General features: G+C 39.8%; 1 protein-coding gene across 3 annotated transcripts in view; it reads right to left on the reverse strand.

Annotated features, from left to right (window-relative positions):
• Window positions 1–18623, reverse strand: part of LOC136864573 (protein spaetzle) — a 537491-nt gene that overhangs the window by 23943 nt on the left and 494925 nt on the right. For all 3 annotated transcript variants that reach the window (XM_067141753.2, XM_067141755.2, XM_067141752.2), the window contains 2 exons: window positions 16761–16839; window positions 11811–11870 (listed from right to left, as the gene is read on the reverse strand). In XM_067141753.2, the coding sequence (XP_066997854.2) occupies window positions 11811–11870; window positions 16761–16839 (139 nt within the window). The remainder of the gene's footprint in view (window positions 1–11810; window positions 11871–16760; window positions 16840–18623) is intronic.

The following is an 18623-nucleotide window of genomic DNA, read 5'->3' on the forward strand; positions in this document are numbered from 1 at the left end:
TGGTATGATGCGCAAATGAAAGCTTACTATGGTGTTCCCCGCGTGGTGGTGCTAATTACAAGTAGTGTCATGGTTCTGATTCAATCATCCCTTGGTCGCCACTTTTAGTCGCCTCTTATGATAGGCAGGGGATACGTGTGTGTATTCTTCACCTGCGTCCCCACCCACAGGGGGTTGTATGTTTGGTCCATGAGAGCTATTTTATTTCACTCAAGTCCGCCGGCAAGCCGGTTAGAACCCCCCTATCCTCTACCTGGGACATGCCACGTGGGACTATCACCTCTCCACCTGCTACACCAGCATAGTAGGTTCGTGGCTCAAACTCAAATTTGCCAATGATATTGTTATTTTATCTGTGTCTGCATAAGATCTGGAGAAATTGCCGAATGGTGTGATATCTTTACTCCACACCAAGATTCTAGCATTTCTGTGGAATGTCTCTGCTTATTTCCCTCACTCACTTATTTCCTTATTGTTTCCTTCATTTTCTTTTGTCAAGCTGTCTAGCTACTTGAAGGTCTCCATTTTCCTCAGTTATTCCCCACCAATCATTACCCCAGTTGTTGGCCTATCCTTTTTCCTGGTTGTTAGGACCATCTCACTCTCCTTTATACTAAATTTGCTCCTGAACCTAATTCCCTACACCATCACATCATCTGCAAATGCTACTGCTTTCATCTTTTCTTCCCCAGTTTCCTCTACCACTGTCATCATCCATTGACCAATGTTGTGTGGCCTTCAGAAAGGCCTGGTGCAGATCTTTCTAGTTGATGCCCATGGGCAACTGCGTGTCTGGGTGTGAAATCCGGTGTGAGCCTATAACCTACTCCCGTTAAATAAAACCAATGGGTTTGCTCAAGGCTTTACGTCTCCATTCGACACACGAATTACCATCAACAGCAGCACCTGCCCTTCCTGCATATGAACACTGCAGAGAGGTTCGGAACTGAGCCCAGGATTTTGGCATGCAATCAAGTGATTAGAAATGGTATACCATCACCTCTCCTACCCTGCTGGCCAACAATGAGATGGTGAAATTTTTTTTGCCAGGCTGAGTGGCTCAGACGGTTGAGGTGCTGGCCTTCTGACTCCAACTTGGTAGGTTCAATCCTGGCTCAGTCCGGTTGTATTTGAAGGTGTTCAAACACATCAGCCTCATGTCGGTAGATTTACTGGCACGTAAAAGAACACCTGCGGGACTAAGTTCTGGCACCTGGCATCTCCAAAAACTGTAAAAGTAGTTAGTGGGATGTAAAGCCAATATTATTATTATTATTATTATTATTATTATTATTATTATTATTATTATTATTATATAATTCGCTGGGGCCATCAAGGACCACATTTAGTCTTGTTGCATTTGACACTGAACTTAGCCTTCTTTAGAGCCCAAATTTCCCTCATTCTTTGTGAGTGGGCCTGCTAACGCGCCTCTGTCCAAGGGGCACCGTGTCTTCTCTTCGGTTGTTCGTCTCGGTTTAATCCGTTCGTCAATATTTTCTTGCAGAAGAGATCTCTGTTAAGGGCGTCTTCAGTTGAGGTATGTAGCATTTGCAGGTCTTCTTTGGTATTTCTAAACCAGGGAATTGTGGTTTTGGGGTTTGAATCAAAAAAGTGAAAGATTTCTTTAGTTAACTTTCTACCGTCCATTCTTTTCAGATGACCATAAAATCGTGCCCGTCTTTTTCTGATTGTGTCGGTAATTTTCTCTATTTTGCTGTAGACTTCCTTGTTGGATCTCTTTTGATGGATTCCATTTCTGTACGTTGATCCCAAGATTCCTCTCACAATTTTACGTTCTCTTTTCTCCAGTTCTTCAAGGAGTCCTTTGTTGGCATTTAGAGACAGGGTTTCGGCTGCATATAGAACTACTGGCTTCAGAACTGTTTCATAGTGACGTATCTTGGTGTTTTGGGAAAGGCATTTTTTGTTGTAGATTGTGCGGGATGTTTGGTAGGCTATTTCCAGTTTGCGTACTTGCTCCTGAAGTGCTTCTTTGTCCAGTCCATTTTTCATGATGATCTCACCCAGGTATTTGAATTTGTCTACTCGGGTGATGTCTCCGTATTTTGTATGGAGTTTTGGTGGAGCCTCTTTGATGTTAGTCATTACTTCTGTTTTCTCCAACGATATCTGCAAACCAGTTTGTTCGGCAATTTCCTTTAAAATTTCAACTTGAGCTCTAGCGGTTTCTATGTCGTTTGAGAGAACAGCAATATCATCGGCAAATGCAAAGCAGTCTGTTGCGATCCCCTTGGATTTGGTTCCTATTCTCAATGGACTGTAGTTGGTTTCCTGTAATCTCACCCGCCAGATTCTGATGATCTTTTCAAGAACACAGTTGAAGTGTATCGGGGATAGCCCATCACCTTGTCGGACTCCTGTTTTGATGTCAAAGGAATGCGAGAGACATCCGTGGAACTTCACCTTGGATTTTGTATCGGTCAGGGTGGCTCTAATTAATGCCAGCAGTTTCAAATCAACTCCAAATTCCTTTAAGATGTTTAGCAGGACTTCCCGGTCAATGGAGTCGTACGCTTTCTTAAAGTCCACAAAGACAGACACATACTGCTTGGACCTTAGTGTACAATATCTGATGATCGTTTTGAGATTTTGGATCTGTTCAGCTGTTGAGCGACCTTTTCTGAACCCTCCTTGGTATTCACCTATTTCATGTTCGACTTGTGCTTCCAAACGCTCCAGGATGGCAAGTGATAGTATTTTGTAAGTCACGGGTAGCAAAGATATTCCTCTGTAGTTGTTGATGTTCTTCATGCTGCCTTTTTTGTGTAGTGGATGGATCAAAGCTATTTTCCAATCTTTGGGTAGGGTCTCCTTGTTCCAAATTTCTTCTATTTGCTTTTGCAAGATATCAAGTGATTCCTCTGGGGCATATTTCCATAGTTCTGCTACTACTGAGTCTTCCCCCAGCGCTTTGTTATTTTTGAGACGGGCAATGTGGCGCTTGATTTCATCTCTGTTGGGTGGTCTGGAATCTGGGTACCTGAGTAAGGGTTCCTTGGTCTCAATGGTGCTTTGACCGGGCGAGTTGGCCGTGCGCGTAGAGGCACGCGGCTGTGAGCTTGCAACCGGGAGATAGTAGGTTCGAATCCCACTATTGGCAGCCCTGAAGATGGTTTTCCGTGGTTTCCCATTTTCACACCAGGCAAATGCTGGGGCTGTACCTTAATTCAGGCCACGGCCGCTTCCTTCCAACTCCTAGGCCTTTCCTATCCCATCGTCGCCATAAGACCTATCTGTGTCGGTGCGACGTAAAGCCCCTAGCAAAAAAAAAAATGGCGCTTTGCGGTTTAGAGCAATTAAGTAAATTCTTGAAGTAACCTGCCAGAATGCTGCAAATTTCTTCATTTGACGTCGCCAGTGTGCTGTCCTTTCGCTCAAAGCATAGAGATGGTGGTTTATAGCCAGTGAGTTTGCGTTTGAAGGCTCTGTAGTACTCTCTGCTTTCATTCTTCCTAAAGTTTTGTTCTATCTTTTCAATGAGAGATTTTTCATATTTACGTTTCTCAGTTCTGAACACCCTAGCTGCTTGGGCACGTAGGGTTTTGTAGGTTTCCCAATCATTTTATGATTTCGTAGAGTAGTACTGTTTCCATGCATTGAGTCTTTCTTGGAGGACTGATTCGCAGGTACCATTCCACCAGGCATGCTTTTTGCTTCTCTTGATTTCTGCAACATCTTTGGCAGCCTCAACAAGGAGACTTTTGGCGTTGTTAAAGTCACAGTCATTTGTTCTAGCCTTCTCCTGAAACTCCTCGACCCTTTGCCGAAGTTTTTCGTTGTCGAAGCGTGTGATCTGTTTGGTTGTCTTCCTTGTGTTTGCGGGAATTGGTTTGAATTTGATAAGAGACATATAATGATCTGAGGCCACACTGATGCCTTTCTTTACCTTGACATTCATAATCTCAGGGCTGTTTCTCCTGGAGATTGCAACGTGATCAATTTGGAACTCTCCGAGAGTTTGGACGGGAGAACGCCAAGTCATTTGCTTTCTGGGTAGATGGCGAAAGTGGGTCGACATGACCTGCAGGTTGTGATTTTCGCAAATGGACACCAGTCTTTTGCCATTGGGATTGGTTCTTTTGTGAGCAGGGTAATTTCCTATAACTTTCTTGTACTTCTGTTCACGACCTAGTTGGGCATTGAAGTCACCCAAAAGAAGCTTGACATGGTGTTTGGGGATTTTGTTTAATTTTTCATCCAGTAGGTCCCAGAAATTATCAACTTTGTCTGGATCATACTTGTTCTTATTGTTTGTAGGAGCATGTACGTTAACTAGGGCGTAGGTTTTGTTCGCGCATTTAATTGTGAGTATAGACAATCTGTCATTCACAGGTTCGAAATTTGCAACCGATTTAAGGATCTTGGTTCTAACAGCAAACGCGGTTCCAAGCATCACAGCTCCATTGAGGATTTCTCTTTGCGCTTTGCTCTTGAAAAATCGGTAGCTTTCAGATTCAAAAATCTCTTCAACTGGGTACCTTGTTTCCTGTAGGGCCATTATGGATATCTGATTTTCATGAAGAGCATTGGTGAGGGTTTTCAGCTTGCCAGTTTGTATAAGTGAATTTATGTTGAAAGTTGCTAGAAAGGTTTTAGATTTTGGCCTGAGTTTTTGACTCTTCGGGGTACACCGAGACGCTCCGACTCGTCTCTTGCACGTTGGTACCAACAGCGTAAGGCAAGCTGATATAAGTACCAACATAGTTGGAGATGTGTGGGATCTGGTAAATGCAGCACGGGTGAAGTTTAAGAAAGCGGAGATTGTTATTAGTGGAATACTGTGTAGAAGGGATACTGACTGGAGGGTGATTGGGGAATTAAATGAGACTATGGAGTGGGTATGTGGGAAACTGGGAGTGAAATTTCTAGATCCTAATGGGTGGGTAGGAGATAGCGATCTGCGCTCAGATGGCCTTCATTTAAACCGCAGTGGTACGTATAAGTTAGGAAATTTGTTTGGAAGGGTAATAGGGAGGTACATTCAGGGAAACGGGATGGCCTAGGGAGCGGTGATAAGGGAACAGGGAACTGGAAATCAAGTAGGGATGACATAAAATTGTTAGTGTTGAAATGTAGAAGTATTGTAAGGAAAGGAATAGATTTAAGTAATTTAATAGATATATATTTACCAGATATTGTAATAGGAGTTGAATCATGGCTGAGAAATGATATAATGGATGCAGAAATATTCTCACGGCACTGGAGTGTGTATCGTAGAGACAGGATAGGAAGGGTGGGAGGGGGAGTGTTCATTCTGGTGAAAGAAGAATTTGTAAGCTACGAAAAAGTTAAAGATGAGACACATGAAATTCTAGGTGTAAGGCTCATTTCTAAAGATAATAGGAAACTTGATATATTTGGAGTGAACAGATCGGGAAAGGGTAGCACTGACGCGGATTCAGAATTATTTGATAGGATAGTCAGCTATGTGGGAAACGACATGGAAAGAAATGTGATTGTAGCGGGAGATCTGAATTTGCCAGATGTCAATTGGGAAGGAAATGCGAAAGACAGGAAGCATGACCAACAAATGGCAAATAAGTTAATATGGGAAGGACAGCTGATTCAGAAAGTGATGGAACCAACCAGAGGGAAAAATATCCTGGATGTCGTGCTGATAAAACCAGATGAGCTCTATAGGGAAACTGAAGTAATAGATGGTATTAGTGATCATGAAGCTGTTTTTGTGTTAGTTAAAAATAAATGTGATAGAAAGGAAGGTCTTAAAAGTAGGACTGTTAGGCAGTACCATATGGCTGATAAAGCAGGCATGAGGCAGTTTCTAAAAAGTAACTATGATCGGTGGAAAACGGTAAATAAAAATGTAAACAGACTCTGGGATGGGTTTAAAGAAATTGTTGAGAAATGCGAAAACAGGTTTGTACCATTAAGGGTGGTAAGGAATGGTAAACACCCACCTTATTATAATAGAGAAATAAAGACTAAGAAGGAGGTGCAGACTGGAAAGAAATAGAGTTAGAAATGGCTGTGGATGTAAGGAGAAATTGAAGGAACTTACTAGAAAATTGAATCTAGCAAAGAAGGCTGCTAAGGATAACATGATGGCAAGCATAATTGGCAGTCATACGAATTTTAGTGAAAAATGGAAGGGTATGTATAGGTATTTTAAGGCAGAAACAGGTTCCAAGAAGGACATCCCAGGAATAATTAATGAACAAGGGGAGTGTGTATGTGAGGATCTTCAAAAGGCAGAAGTATTCAGTCAGGAGTATGTAAAGATTGTTGGTTACAAGGATAATGTCCAGATAGAGGAGGAGACTAAGGCCAAAGAAGTAATAAAATTTACATATGATAACAATGACATTCACAATAAGATACAAAAGTTGAAAACTAGAAAAGCGGCTGGAATTGATCAGATTTCTGGGGATATACTAAAGACAATGGGTTGGGATATAGTACCATATCTGAAGTACTTACTTGATTATTGTTTGGTCGGAGGAGCTATACCAGATGAATGGAGAGTTGCTTGTAGCCCCTGTGTATAAAGGAAAGGGTGATAGACATAAAGCTGAAAATTACAGGCCAGTAAGTTTGACATGCATTGTATGTAAGCTTTGGGAAGGCATTCTTTCTGATTATATTAAACATGTTTGTGAAATTAATAACTGGTTCGATAGAAGGCAATTCGGTTTTAGGAAAGGTTATTCCACTGAAACTCAACTTGTAGGATTCCAGCAAGATATAGCAGATATCTTGGATTCTGGAGGTCAAATGGACTGTATCGCGATTGACCTGTCTAAAGCATTTGATAGGGTGGATCATGGGAGACTACTGGCAAAAATGAGTGCAATTGGACTAGACAAAAGAGTGACTGAATGGGTTGCTATATTTCTAGAAAATAGATCTCAGAGAATTAGAGTAGGTGAAGCTTTATCTGACCCTGTAATAATTAAGAGGGGAATTCCTCAAGGCAGTATTATCGGACCTTTATGTTTTCTTATATATATACATGATATGAGTAAAGGAGTGGAATCGGAGGTAAGGCTTTTTGCGGATGATGTTATTCTCTATAGAGAGATAAATAAGTTACAAGATTGTGAGCAACTGCAACGTGACCTCGAAAATGTTGTGAGATGGACAGCAGGCAATGGTATGTTGATAAACGGGGTTAAAAGTCAGGTTGTGAGTTTCACAAATAGGAAAAGTCCTCTCAGTTTTAATTACTGCGTTGATGGGGTGAAAGTTCCTTTTGGGGATCATTGTAAGTATCTAGGAGTTAATATAAGGAAAGATCTTCATTGGGGTAATCACATAAATGGGATTGTAAATAAAGGGTACAGATCTCTGCACATGGTTATGAGGGTATTTAGGGGTTGTAGTAAGGATGTAAAGGAGAGGGGATATACGTCTCTGGTAAGACCCCAACTAGAGTATGGTTCCAGTGTATGGGACCCTCATCAGGATTACCTGATTCAAGAACTGGAAAAAATCCAAAGAAAAGCAGCTCGATTTGTTCTGGGTGATTTCCGACAAAAGAGTAGCGTTACAAAAATGTTGCAATGTTTGGGTTGGGAAGAATTGAGAGAAAGAAGAAGAGCTGCTCGACTCAGTGGTATGTTCCGAGCTGTCAGCGGAGAGATGGCGTGGAATGACATTAGTAGACGAATAAGTTTGAATGGCGTTTATAAATGTAGGAAAGATCACAATATGAAGATAAAGTTGGAATTCAAGGGGACAAACTGGGGCAAATATTCATTTATAGGAAGGGGAGTTAGGGACTGGAATAACTTACCAAGGGAGATGTTCAATAAATTTCCAATTTCTTTGAAATCATTTAGGAAAAGGCTAGGAAAGCAACAGATAGGGAATCTGCCACCTGGGTGACTGCCCTAAATGCAGATCAGTATTGATTGATTGATTGATTGATTGATTGATGTAGAGTCTCCCCCAGAATCCGAAAGAGACTTGTGCGCCGTGGCATTCGCGATGAGGGATTTATCCGAAGATTTACCCCCTGGGGTATGTTTCTTGAAATGTTGTGCCATCATGCTTTTTGACTAGACTTTGCTTTGGACGGGTACCCATCCTTTTACAACTAGGGTTGTTAGCCCTAGAGGTTGCCTCAAGATGTTTTCTGGCTTCTGGTCATTTACCAGTCTTCGCCGTAACCCTGGCAAGGGACCAGTTTTTTTTTTCACGGTGGTATTTTATTTCCCTACTACCCTCTGACTCTGCTGGCGGCAGAGCCAGCGAGCTTCCCCAATTCCAATGGGACGTGCCCGATGGAGGTAACCGGTAAATCCCCACACGGGTATTATTATTATTATTATTATTATTATTATTATTATTATTATTATTATTATTATTATTATTATTATTATTATTTTAAAAATTCCACCAATGTAACCTGAACCATGGTGTCAGGCCATACAAACTTGATGCCTTAACAATAATGGCCACCTGGCCGGCTATATCATCCATTACAACAATGGAAAGGGAGTGTAAAAACTAATAGGGAATCACTCAAATGCATCACTGTGCAAAGATCTTTGAAAAATATCCTGGAGAGGCCAATTCAGGCCAAAGTAGGAGGAAGAACGAGAGAAGAACGTTATGGCTCTAGACCAGAAATGTCCACAGTAGATCTCATCTTTGCCGCAAGACAGCTACAAGAACGGCATTATGAATATGGGAGAGATCTACTGATGGCTTACTTAGGTACTGTGTATGCAGAAACAAGATGTAGAAGATCCTGGAAAACAAATGCTTGTTGTTTAAAGGGGCCTAACATCGAAGGTCATTGGCCCCCTTGAAAGCAAAGGATCTGGGAAAAATACTATATGGAGGGTAAGGGAGGTGTATCAAGGAAATGAGAGTTGTGTGAAAGTAGGAAAGAGAATAGATTGGCTAAAACAGAGGAATGATTTGAAACAAGAAAGTGCACTCTTACTATTACTTTTTATTGTAGTCATCCATTCTAACTCTTCATAAATCTGATTACAGATTCTCATATGCTTTGATAGCTGGAAAGAAAGTAGTAGGAACACTATCATCAATTTGCGTAGGACAATTGAGAGCACTGCTATTTGCAAGACAGGTAGAGGGGAGATAGAGCTATGCAATGTTCCTAGGTCTGCTAGAGCAGGTGCTGCAGATGAATGAGTGCAAAGCCATCAATTTGCGGTCAAACTGGACTGCCCTAAAATGCTTGTTTTGAAAGTGGAACAAGCATGGATAAAGAATGAGGTACCAATATAAATGATCCATTATTGGACATTATAAATTTTCCAGCTAACTCATTCCTGGTTGCCAGCGTTTCACCCCAATGTGCTAAGTTGGGCTCATCAGTTGGTAAGACGCATGGCTAGTGCATACCGTGGAGGCGTGCATGCATGAGAAGTTTTCATTCCCCACCCAAAGGGCGGGGTGTGCCCCATTAGAAAATTACGCTCTCTCTCGAGCCAAGAGAGGTCAAGATAACTAAGTGATGCGATAAATGAAGAAGGTAGGTAAGCAATTTGACAGATTGAATGAGGGGGAAGTTGGGGTCTCTTGACTGCAGTGATAAGAAGAAGAGAGGGTTTGCTTGATAGTGAAGTTTTAGAGCAGGGTACCAGGATGAAAATGGAGGTTTAGGAGGTGCAGCAACGTGATGTTGAGGATGGAAGATGTTAAGGATCGTAGGATTTCAAGCATCGAAGGTGGATAGGGGATGTAACTAGGTTGGGGGAGGGGTGGACTGACGAATTGGCGAGGTTGAAAAGAAGTGGCTGGCCGGGTGCGACGATGAGAATTGTTGTTGGGATGATGAACAGGTTGGGGTGGGGAGATGGAAGGCTCCACTTTATGGCGATGGTTATAGATGTAAACCCCATTGTTAATTAGGTGTTGGACATCAGCGGTACTCGAGACGTGTATACGAACCATATAGGTTGGGCCGGATGCGTTTTTAATTCGGAAGATGCGACGAACTGGACGCCTTCAGCTTGGAAGTGACGGAGAATGGTCCATTCTGAGAGGGCAGGATCCACACCACGGATCACACAGCTGGACAGGGTGTGAAGAGTTGAAGAAGGCTGCATCTGCGATGGTGGTGCAGAGGCTGCTGGTTCATCGGCAGGAGGAGATGACGAAGGCGGTGCTACGTTTGTAGACCCTGATGATTCAGCTGGTAGGTATTGATGCAGGGATTGTTCAGCAATGGGGGAGAGATGGAGGGAAGAACTCATGAGTGGGGAAGGATGGTAGGTGACAACACTTGTAATTGGAACATAGGAAGAAAGATGGGTGGATGTTGTGATGGTCATTGTAATGGCAGTGGTGACGATGGTGGTGGTGATGGTGGTGTCAGTGATGGGAGGAGGGAAGAAAGGGAACAATAATAGTTGTTGGGATGGCTGTGGTGGTGGTGTGGTTGCTGCATTGTCAACATACGGAAGAATTGGTTCCACGCGGTGGTGCTGGCGGTTGAGGTAGACTCAGTTGGCAAGGATGCGTTGAAGATGGCCTGGCCTGTAGAGTTGAACAAAAACACGACATGTGGGAACGGTGTTTTGCAGTATTCTGGAGACGCTGTCAATTGCAACGCCTTTCCGTTGGAGTTGTGTTAGGATGACGTGGTCTTGGAGAGAAGGATCAACGTCAAGGATCACACAGCTATCCATGGTGTTGGGGAGGCCAACTTCCAACGAGATGTCAGTCTATGTGCTTTGTTAAGTTGGCGAGGTAGCAGAAGTAGAGATGTTTAGCCACCCGGCTGAGAGAAAACCAAGAAAAGTTTTGCAGAGAGTATCTCAGTCCATCTTGGAGATGTTGATGAAAGACCTGAGAGGACGTGGAGGACACTGCGTAGGCTACTTGGAGCCACCGGCAGTGCAAATGCACTATGAGAGACTTTGTCTCATTACCAAAAATTGATAAAGATCGAGGTGGCACATGGAAGGTTTCTGGAACAACATCTTTATCCTGTACCACACAGAAAATGGCCCCATTCCTAAATGCATCCAGCCACTGTCCTGCATGACAATGCCTGCTGTTACATTGGTGCTCCTGCAAAGGAACTGATGGCATGTTGAAGGTGGGAGGTCCTAGATCACCCGCCCTATTCACCAGACATGAGTCCTTGCAACTTTGATCTGTTCCCCAAACTAAAGGAACCACTCCGAAGGAAAACATTTCTATACATGAGATGCTGTACTTCAAGTGGTAGGACGCTCCATCACAGACATCAACAAAGGCACCACTGATACTGGTATCCTGCTTTTTCCACACATCTGGCAATGAGTAAGGCCTGTACAGGTATAGTGGTTCTACAATAGTGGTTGCTTACATATGCATATGTTGCCATTACTTTTTTCCAGCAAATATATTTTGTATAACACCTCTAAAAAAGGCAAGTGTATGTAAGGATTAACATACCTCTGAGGAAAGAGTACTGATCAGAACTATTTAAACTCACAATCATACTATACTTCCATCCAGCATGGGAGGAATGTTAAAGAAGCTACATAATTAAAGGGCACATTATATTGTTGTTGTATCATTACTAACCATTGTCAGTACGACAAGGCCCACCTAAATACCACAAGAAATGATCAGGAGAATGAACACTTACATCCACCACTGAGCATAACTGCTCAAAAATTACAGCTATACAAAATGATGGGGATAATGTATTTGCCAAAGGCAAGGAAACGTATTGCATAGCTACTGTTGTAGTAAATATAATGAAGGGTTAGTGTTTCAGGATTAAATAAGATTATAAAATTTTGGTGTTGTTTCCAGCTTTCTCCAGATGTTTTAGAAGTAATTTCTCCATTTCTTACCTGCGATCTACAGAGTGGATCTCCATCAACTGGTCCAATTCTTTGCCGTATTTCATCATCCTGCAAAAGAACATCTGCAACATTACCCAGCAAGAAAACAAGGAATAAGTCATCAGGTGCTAAATAGCATTATGAGATTGGGATGCACATTCCTATGACAAATAAAACCAAAATATTGTCCCAATAATGATTATCAAGCTTCGACCTTTCCAAGTTGTCATAAATTACATGAAATGTGAGCAACTTGAAATTCTTCTGGTGTATTAGTTAGTTTGATCTATAAACTTGTGAACTTCATCAATGTCTCCGATCAGAAGATTATATGAAGGTATGTTTTCACCAAGTACAATAAACGATGCTTGAAACAGAATCACATCTGCCAGACAATCTACTGATTTTCTATTACTGAGTATATCAAAAATATTTTTTGGAAACATCTAATGGTCTTATATCCAGTTAATTCAAATATTTAGTCCACATATCAATTTTCCATTTTCAACTGTGAATTGTTATCTATCAAAATATTTTCAGTATTTAATCATAACTGTCTACATCGAAGGTAAGAAGAAGATATGAATTTCTTTAGTAACAGCTTACGGTATGTTAATGATAATGCAATATTTAAAGTGTTATGGACCTGTACTTGTCAGTAGCAAGTAACCAAAGATTCACTTAGGAATAAGTCATCAGATGCTAAATAGCATTTTGAGATTGGGATGCACATTCCTATGACAAATAAAACCAAAATATTCTCCCAATAATGATTATCAAGCTTCGACCTTTCCAATTTGTCATAAATTACATGAAATGTGAGCAACTGTGTTTTATTTTGTTACCTGACATCAGCTGTGTATTTACAGCAATTTCATACTCAATAATGTAGAAAAGTCAGGATTCTTCTACATCTTCTTCTAGCCTGTGTCCCTACTCAACTGAAATTTATTTTCTATCATTGAATGAGATATGGTGATATTTCTTCCTCATTTGCACAGTTAACTGATCATACTAATTAACAATAATATTTTTAACTATGTTTTTGAAATACTATATGAATGATGGACCAGTACTGAACATATTTCAAGAGACATTGTTGGCAACTTATAAAATAAAATAAGAAAGATACGGTACCAAGATAACAATAAAAATTGCATGTTATAAAGGATATAAGCAGTAAAAGAAGGAATGTAAGTAAGCTTCAATTACATATACTAAAGATTTGGAATGATCTCAAGAATTGACTAAATTCATTAGAAAATCAGAAAACACTCATATGAAAGCTTCTTAAGTTCATGAGTAAATTATGGTCATTTCCAGGGGCTTTTTTTCAGGCGGAACACACCGGAATGCTGTTCTGGAACCTCTTCGTGGATATAAATCTCTAAAAAGTACCGGTACTTAGACTTCAAATATTATTTTTTTTTCAGGTTAAGGAATGTTAAAAATATTATTTATACTGTTCCCGCGCTAAATGACCTTAATTGAAAAGGAAATATTGCATATCGCCTTGTTATTTCGAGAATCGAAATCAATCGAAATCGATAACATTCTTCCGGTTTGCGGGCAGCATGGATATATGGTATTCGTTCTTGTTCTTTCTTCGCTCACTTTGTAGCTGTTTTGTATATTACTCCCAGTTCTAGTTACGTTTTATCTGGATTGCCCTCAATACAGAGTACTGTTGTTCGTTGATGTAGATAATTGCCTGTGTTTGTTGCATTCTCAGCCTTAGTTTGTACTACTTCTTACGCGGCAATAGACATAACCTAAATCTATCGACCACAAGGCGAGAATGAAAAGAATTTCAGAATATTTTTGTGTGCCTACCACCAAACGCAAAAATTGACCAAGCAGTTCGTCAGTCTATCAAACTCAAGTGTGGAACTTGAAGCAACAGATGTGCCGACGAGTTCCATTATGGTCTGTAAAGTTCAAAGTGAATTTCAAAGTCTGTGGCCTGGTTGTTGAACTGTAGAACAAAAGAACGATTTTGTGAAGAAAAACGATTGGTTGTATTTTCATGACGGCAACTTAGGTTGCTCAGTGTGCAAAAATGTTGGAAGTTTAGGTGTACAGAAGAATGTGGGTACGCGACTATCTAAAGAGTGTATAAACTGTGAAATTGTGTCTTATGGAGAAAATCGTAAACAGAAGCTAACAACTCTCAGAAAAAGGATTTTTGACCACAAAGAAAGTGCTGGACATAAAAGTGCTAATAAAATAACTGAAGAAGAGAAAAAAGAAAAACTTGAGAAAGTACATGTATGTCTAAAGTCATTAGAGAGAGAAAAGTTAATTACTTGTAAAGTATTTCGTACTGCTTATAAGGTGGCCAAAAAGAACCAGTCTTTCTACAATTTTGAAACTGAAATTGATTTACAAGAATTGATTGGGATTGATATGGGGAGAATTTTGCATTCAAGTAATGCCTGTATAAATATAATAAACCAAATAGGCAGTGAAATGAGAACAAGATTGATAAAAAATGTACTTGATTCAAAGAGCAAGTTCTCTCTTATTCTTGATGGATCAACTACTCTAAATCAAAAGTCTGTTCGGATAGTATATGTTCGCATCTACATTGGAGAAATAAAAATGGCAGAACTGGTCAACCTTTTCATTGATTTAATTGAGTTAGATGATGTAACAGCAAATTTACAAAAGCTTGATGTCTTCTATAGGAGCACTAGGGTTCACAGAAGATTTTCTAAAGGAAAATTTAGTTTCACTGATGTGTGATGGTGCCACAGTAATGTTGGGAGTACATGGAGGAGTTTCAAAACTTTTCAAAGACAGATTTCCTGCCATTGTTTTGTGGCATTGTGCTAGCCATAGACTGGAATTATCAGTACACGATGTTGTGAAAGAGGTTTCTGGCATCAATAGATTTAAGAGTTTTATGGACAAATTATATGTTATATATCATGCCTCTCCAAAAAATGCAAGGCAGCTCCAGTCATGTGCAGCTACACTGGAGATGCAGATTTTAAAAATTGGAAGAATTCTGTCCACAAGGTGGGTTGCATCCAGCTATAGAACTGTTTTAGTGGTTTGGCAGGATTTTGAAGCACTGGTACTTAATTTTGAAAGAGGTAAATCAGAAGATGGTTATGACAGAAAGGAAAAATGCACTTATGAAGGTCTTCACAGGAAAATAACATTTGTGGAATTTATTTTAGATCTGGGATTAATTTGCGATGCTTTGCAAGAACTGTCTGAACTAAGCCTAGATCTGCAGGAGAGAAATGCTGATGTTTACAAAGCCCACAGCAAGAATGAGTGTCTTGTTGATATTTGTGAGAAGAGGAGTTCTGTCCCAGGGCCTTACTATCACAAAGCTCTTGAGGCAGCAGCAAATCTACAGTTTAAGAGTGTTTCATTGCATAAGAAAAACAGAATTTATGATCCACCAATCTCCCCAAATGCTTTCTATGAACAACTTAAAACTTTTCTACAGAAAAGATTACTTTCCAAAGAAGACACTGGACTGTCAAGATATGCAAGAGTTCTGGATTCTAAGAATTGGCCAGCAAACTCAAGAGAAAATATTCTGTATGGAGAAGCAGAAATAGGTACACTGGCAAGAAGATTCCAACTGAATGAAAGAGAAGCTATTCGAGCCTTCAGAGATCATCTGAAATTCAGGGAAGAAGTGCCCAGGGAACTTTCTCGGGTTCAGAGGACTCTCAACACAATAGCTATATGTTCATGTGAGTGTGAAAGGGGATTTTCTCAGATGAACTTGATTGTGGCTCCAAAAAGATCATCTTTGTCAGTAAAAACCATTACCTCATTACTATTTATAAGAACTGTTGGAACTCCTTTGACGGTATTTGATCCAACGAAGTATGTCAAAACTTGGCTGTTACGAGGTCGTCATTCAGCCATGGATACAAAAAGCAAGACCAGAAAATGAACTGATGAGGATGATGACATGTCAAAAATTTTGAAATTGTTTTGAATTCAGTGTAAGTAGGTTTCGATGAAAATTACATGCTTTCTTAAATGTTCGGTAAATCCCATGTCTTCTTCCTTAATTTCCCTCCTGTGAGTTCCGGCACCTCTTTTTTCCAGAAAAAACCCCTGGTCATTTCCATTACAAAAATTTTTGCCTTTTTGGATTTAGTCAGCAAAGTTCTTCAACTGAACTATGTATATCTCCTGATTCTCTAGATATAGTTCCCATTTCTACCCATTTTCCCTATATTCTTTCTTTATTATTTTGTTTCCAGCATATGCCTGACAATTGAGTAACACATGATCAGAGCCTCAACCCCACCCTCCTCATTTGGTCCCCTCTTCTCCTTGTATCCCTCACCTTCCCTGATGCCTGCAGAACCCACTTCTTCCCTTTTTTCCCTCTCACTAGCCTGTTCCACCTCCCTCTTCCTATCCTCTACTCTACATTTCCCATCCCAACTGGTCCTTCTCTTGCCCTACCCCCTTCTGTAACCACCAATCACATCTTCCCTCTGCTGGGGATAATAATACATTAAGGTACAGAAACAATATTTTGTTTGCTGTGAAAATGGAAAACCACAGAACACCCTCTTCAAGACAACTGGTGTTGGGGTTCAAACACATCTTCTCCCAAACGAATCTTACAGCTTCACAATCTGTATGCCTAGCCAACTCACTCAGTTTTTTTACATCTCTCACCTTGAAATAATTTCACAATCTAGTACTATTGTCTCCTAGATCTCTTTCTACTTCTCCTGTTATTGATGGCTGATTATCTTCATTTTCCATTTCATGAAATACATACTTAGGTTAGATTCAGATATACTGTAGTTATTCAAGAAAGAATAGAAAGCAAAACCTTGCTTACTATTTCTCTCCTACAGAGCTGATTTTATTTTTCAGGAAAGTTTCCAAAGAAAAGAGTAATAAAATTAGTAAATAAAATGTAGAAATTTTAATTCCAGAATATAAAATATACAGCACAGAACTTACAGTTACTGCTTCTTCCTTATCAACTCCAAAGTATTCTTTGTAGTTTATCTCATTTTGCAGTATACTGCTTAACTGTGGCCTGCAACATAAAAATAATATGACAATCAAGTGCATGCAGTCATAAGCGGATAATATCTTTCAAATTTTCCCTCAAAAATAAACTAATAATTGTATGTTATTATCTTATAAGATGTAGATTTTGATTCCAAAAGAGCCTGAAATATTTGTCCTGAATGAGTAAATTCACAATTCTTATATAAATGGAGTTATATTTTCCAGCTAACTCCATTCTTAATTGCCAGCTTTTCACCCCAGTGTGCCACTTTGGGCTCATCAGTTGGATCAGTTGGTAACTAGCAAACCTACCAAGACACATGGCTAGTGCATATAGTCGAGGCCACTGCATAGGCTGCTTGGCAACACTGGCAGTGTCAATGCACTATGAGAGACCTGGTCTCTCTATTATAAAAATTGATGCCCACTAAGGCCCTCAGACGATGTAGGTTTTGATTCCCATAGGGAACCTGAAATATATTTGTCCTGAGTGAGTAAATTCATAATTCCTATATACTGTAAATGGAATTAATTTTCCAGCCAACTCATTCTTGGCTGCCAGTGTTTCACTCCAGTGTGCCAATCTGAACTCATCATTTGGTAACTATCACACCTAAGGTTAAGTTACAAGGAGATTCCCACCTTCCAATACTTGTCAATTTCTTATAATGGTTTTATTATTTACATGATATAATCCAGCTTAATTTCTAGGTGTATACTAAATAGGACATGTTTTGTTCCAATTATGGAACATCGTCAGCTAAAAGATTTGACAAAATGACAAGACAAACGCAGCTGGTAAAAGAACATAAAAAGAAAAAACTTTGCCACTTTTACTCATAATAATGGGAACATTTACCAGATTACTAATATTTTTTAGAAACTCAATTTTAAAATTGCTTTTTGCACCAATAACAACAATCAATGTTTAATTTTCAATCACCAAAGCATTGCAAATAATAATAAATATTTAAATTCGGGGATATATAGACTTAAATGCTCAAATTGTACCAATTCATACATTGGGCAAACAGGACGTAATTTCTTAGTAAGATACCAAGAACATACTAATGATGAAAAACATAGGAAGTATTCGGCCATGAGTCTTTATATGACTGAATATAAACAAATTTTACATCAATAGAAAGGGACTTGACCATTCTACGAACGTTAAACAAAGGTAAATTAATGAACATTTTTGAAAATATCTATATTGAGATTGATCAGAAACAAAATCCCAGCCAGAATATTAACAAAATAACGGAGAATATCAATATATTGTTAGAAGAGGCTACCAAATTAGACTCGTCTAGAAAAGCCATCAAAAATGATCCCGAAAAACATTCAACACACCTCCTCTCAATTAGCTCCACCCTACACAACATTCCCCCTACTTTTCCTTCCTTTTCCCCTAGCCTATCACAACACCACTCCTCAGTTAGCTCCACCCTACACAACATTTCCCCTGCTTCCCGCACTTCCCCTACCTCTCCTTCTGTTTCTCCTCACCCACCGCAAGCGCCTTACACATGCACACAGAACTCAGTTGACAACACGGCGTAAGGGAGGACGCTAAATACGACATGATCGACTATAAGGTAAACAATTCCATTATCCTTTTATCCTCACTAATATACATTCTTACAAGGTTTTCTCCTTTATAATATCTCACTTTTTACTTATTTTCTTCTTGTTTCCGACTCATTTTAACAGTCTAACTGCAACTCAACTTCAACTATGGTTATTTCTCAAGAGTTCTCTCGATAACTATACTTTAAGAAAATCTTTTATATCTCTAATTTTATCTTC

The sequence above is a fragment of the Anabrus simplex genome, chromosome 2, assembly GCF_040414725.1.
Source record: "Anabrus simplex isolate iqAnaSimp1 chromosome 2, ASM4041472v1, whole genome shotgun sequence".
Taxonomy (NCBI): domain Eukaryota; kingdom Metazoa; phylum Arthropoda; class Insecta; order Orthoptera; family Tettigoniidae; genus Anabrus; species Anabrus simplex.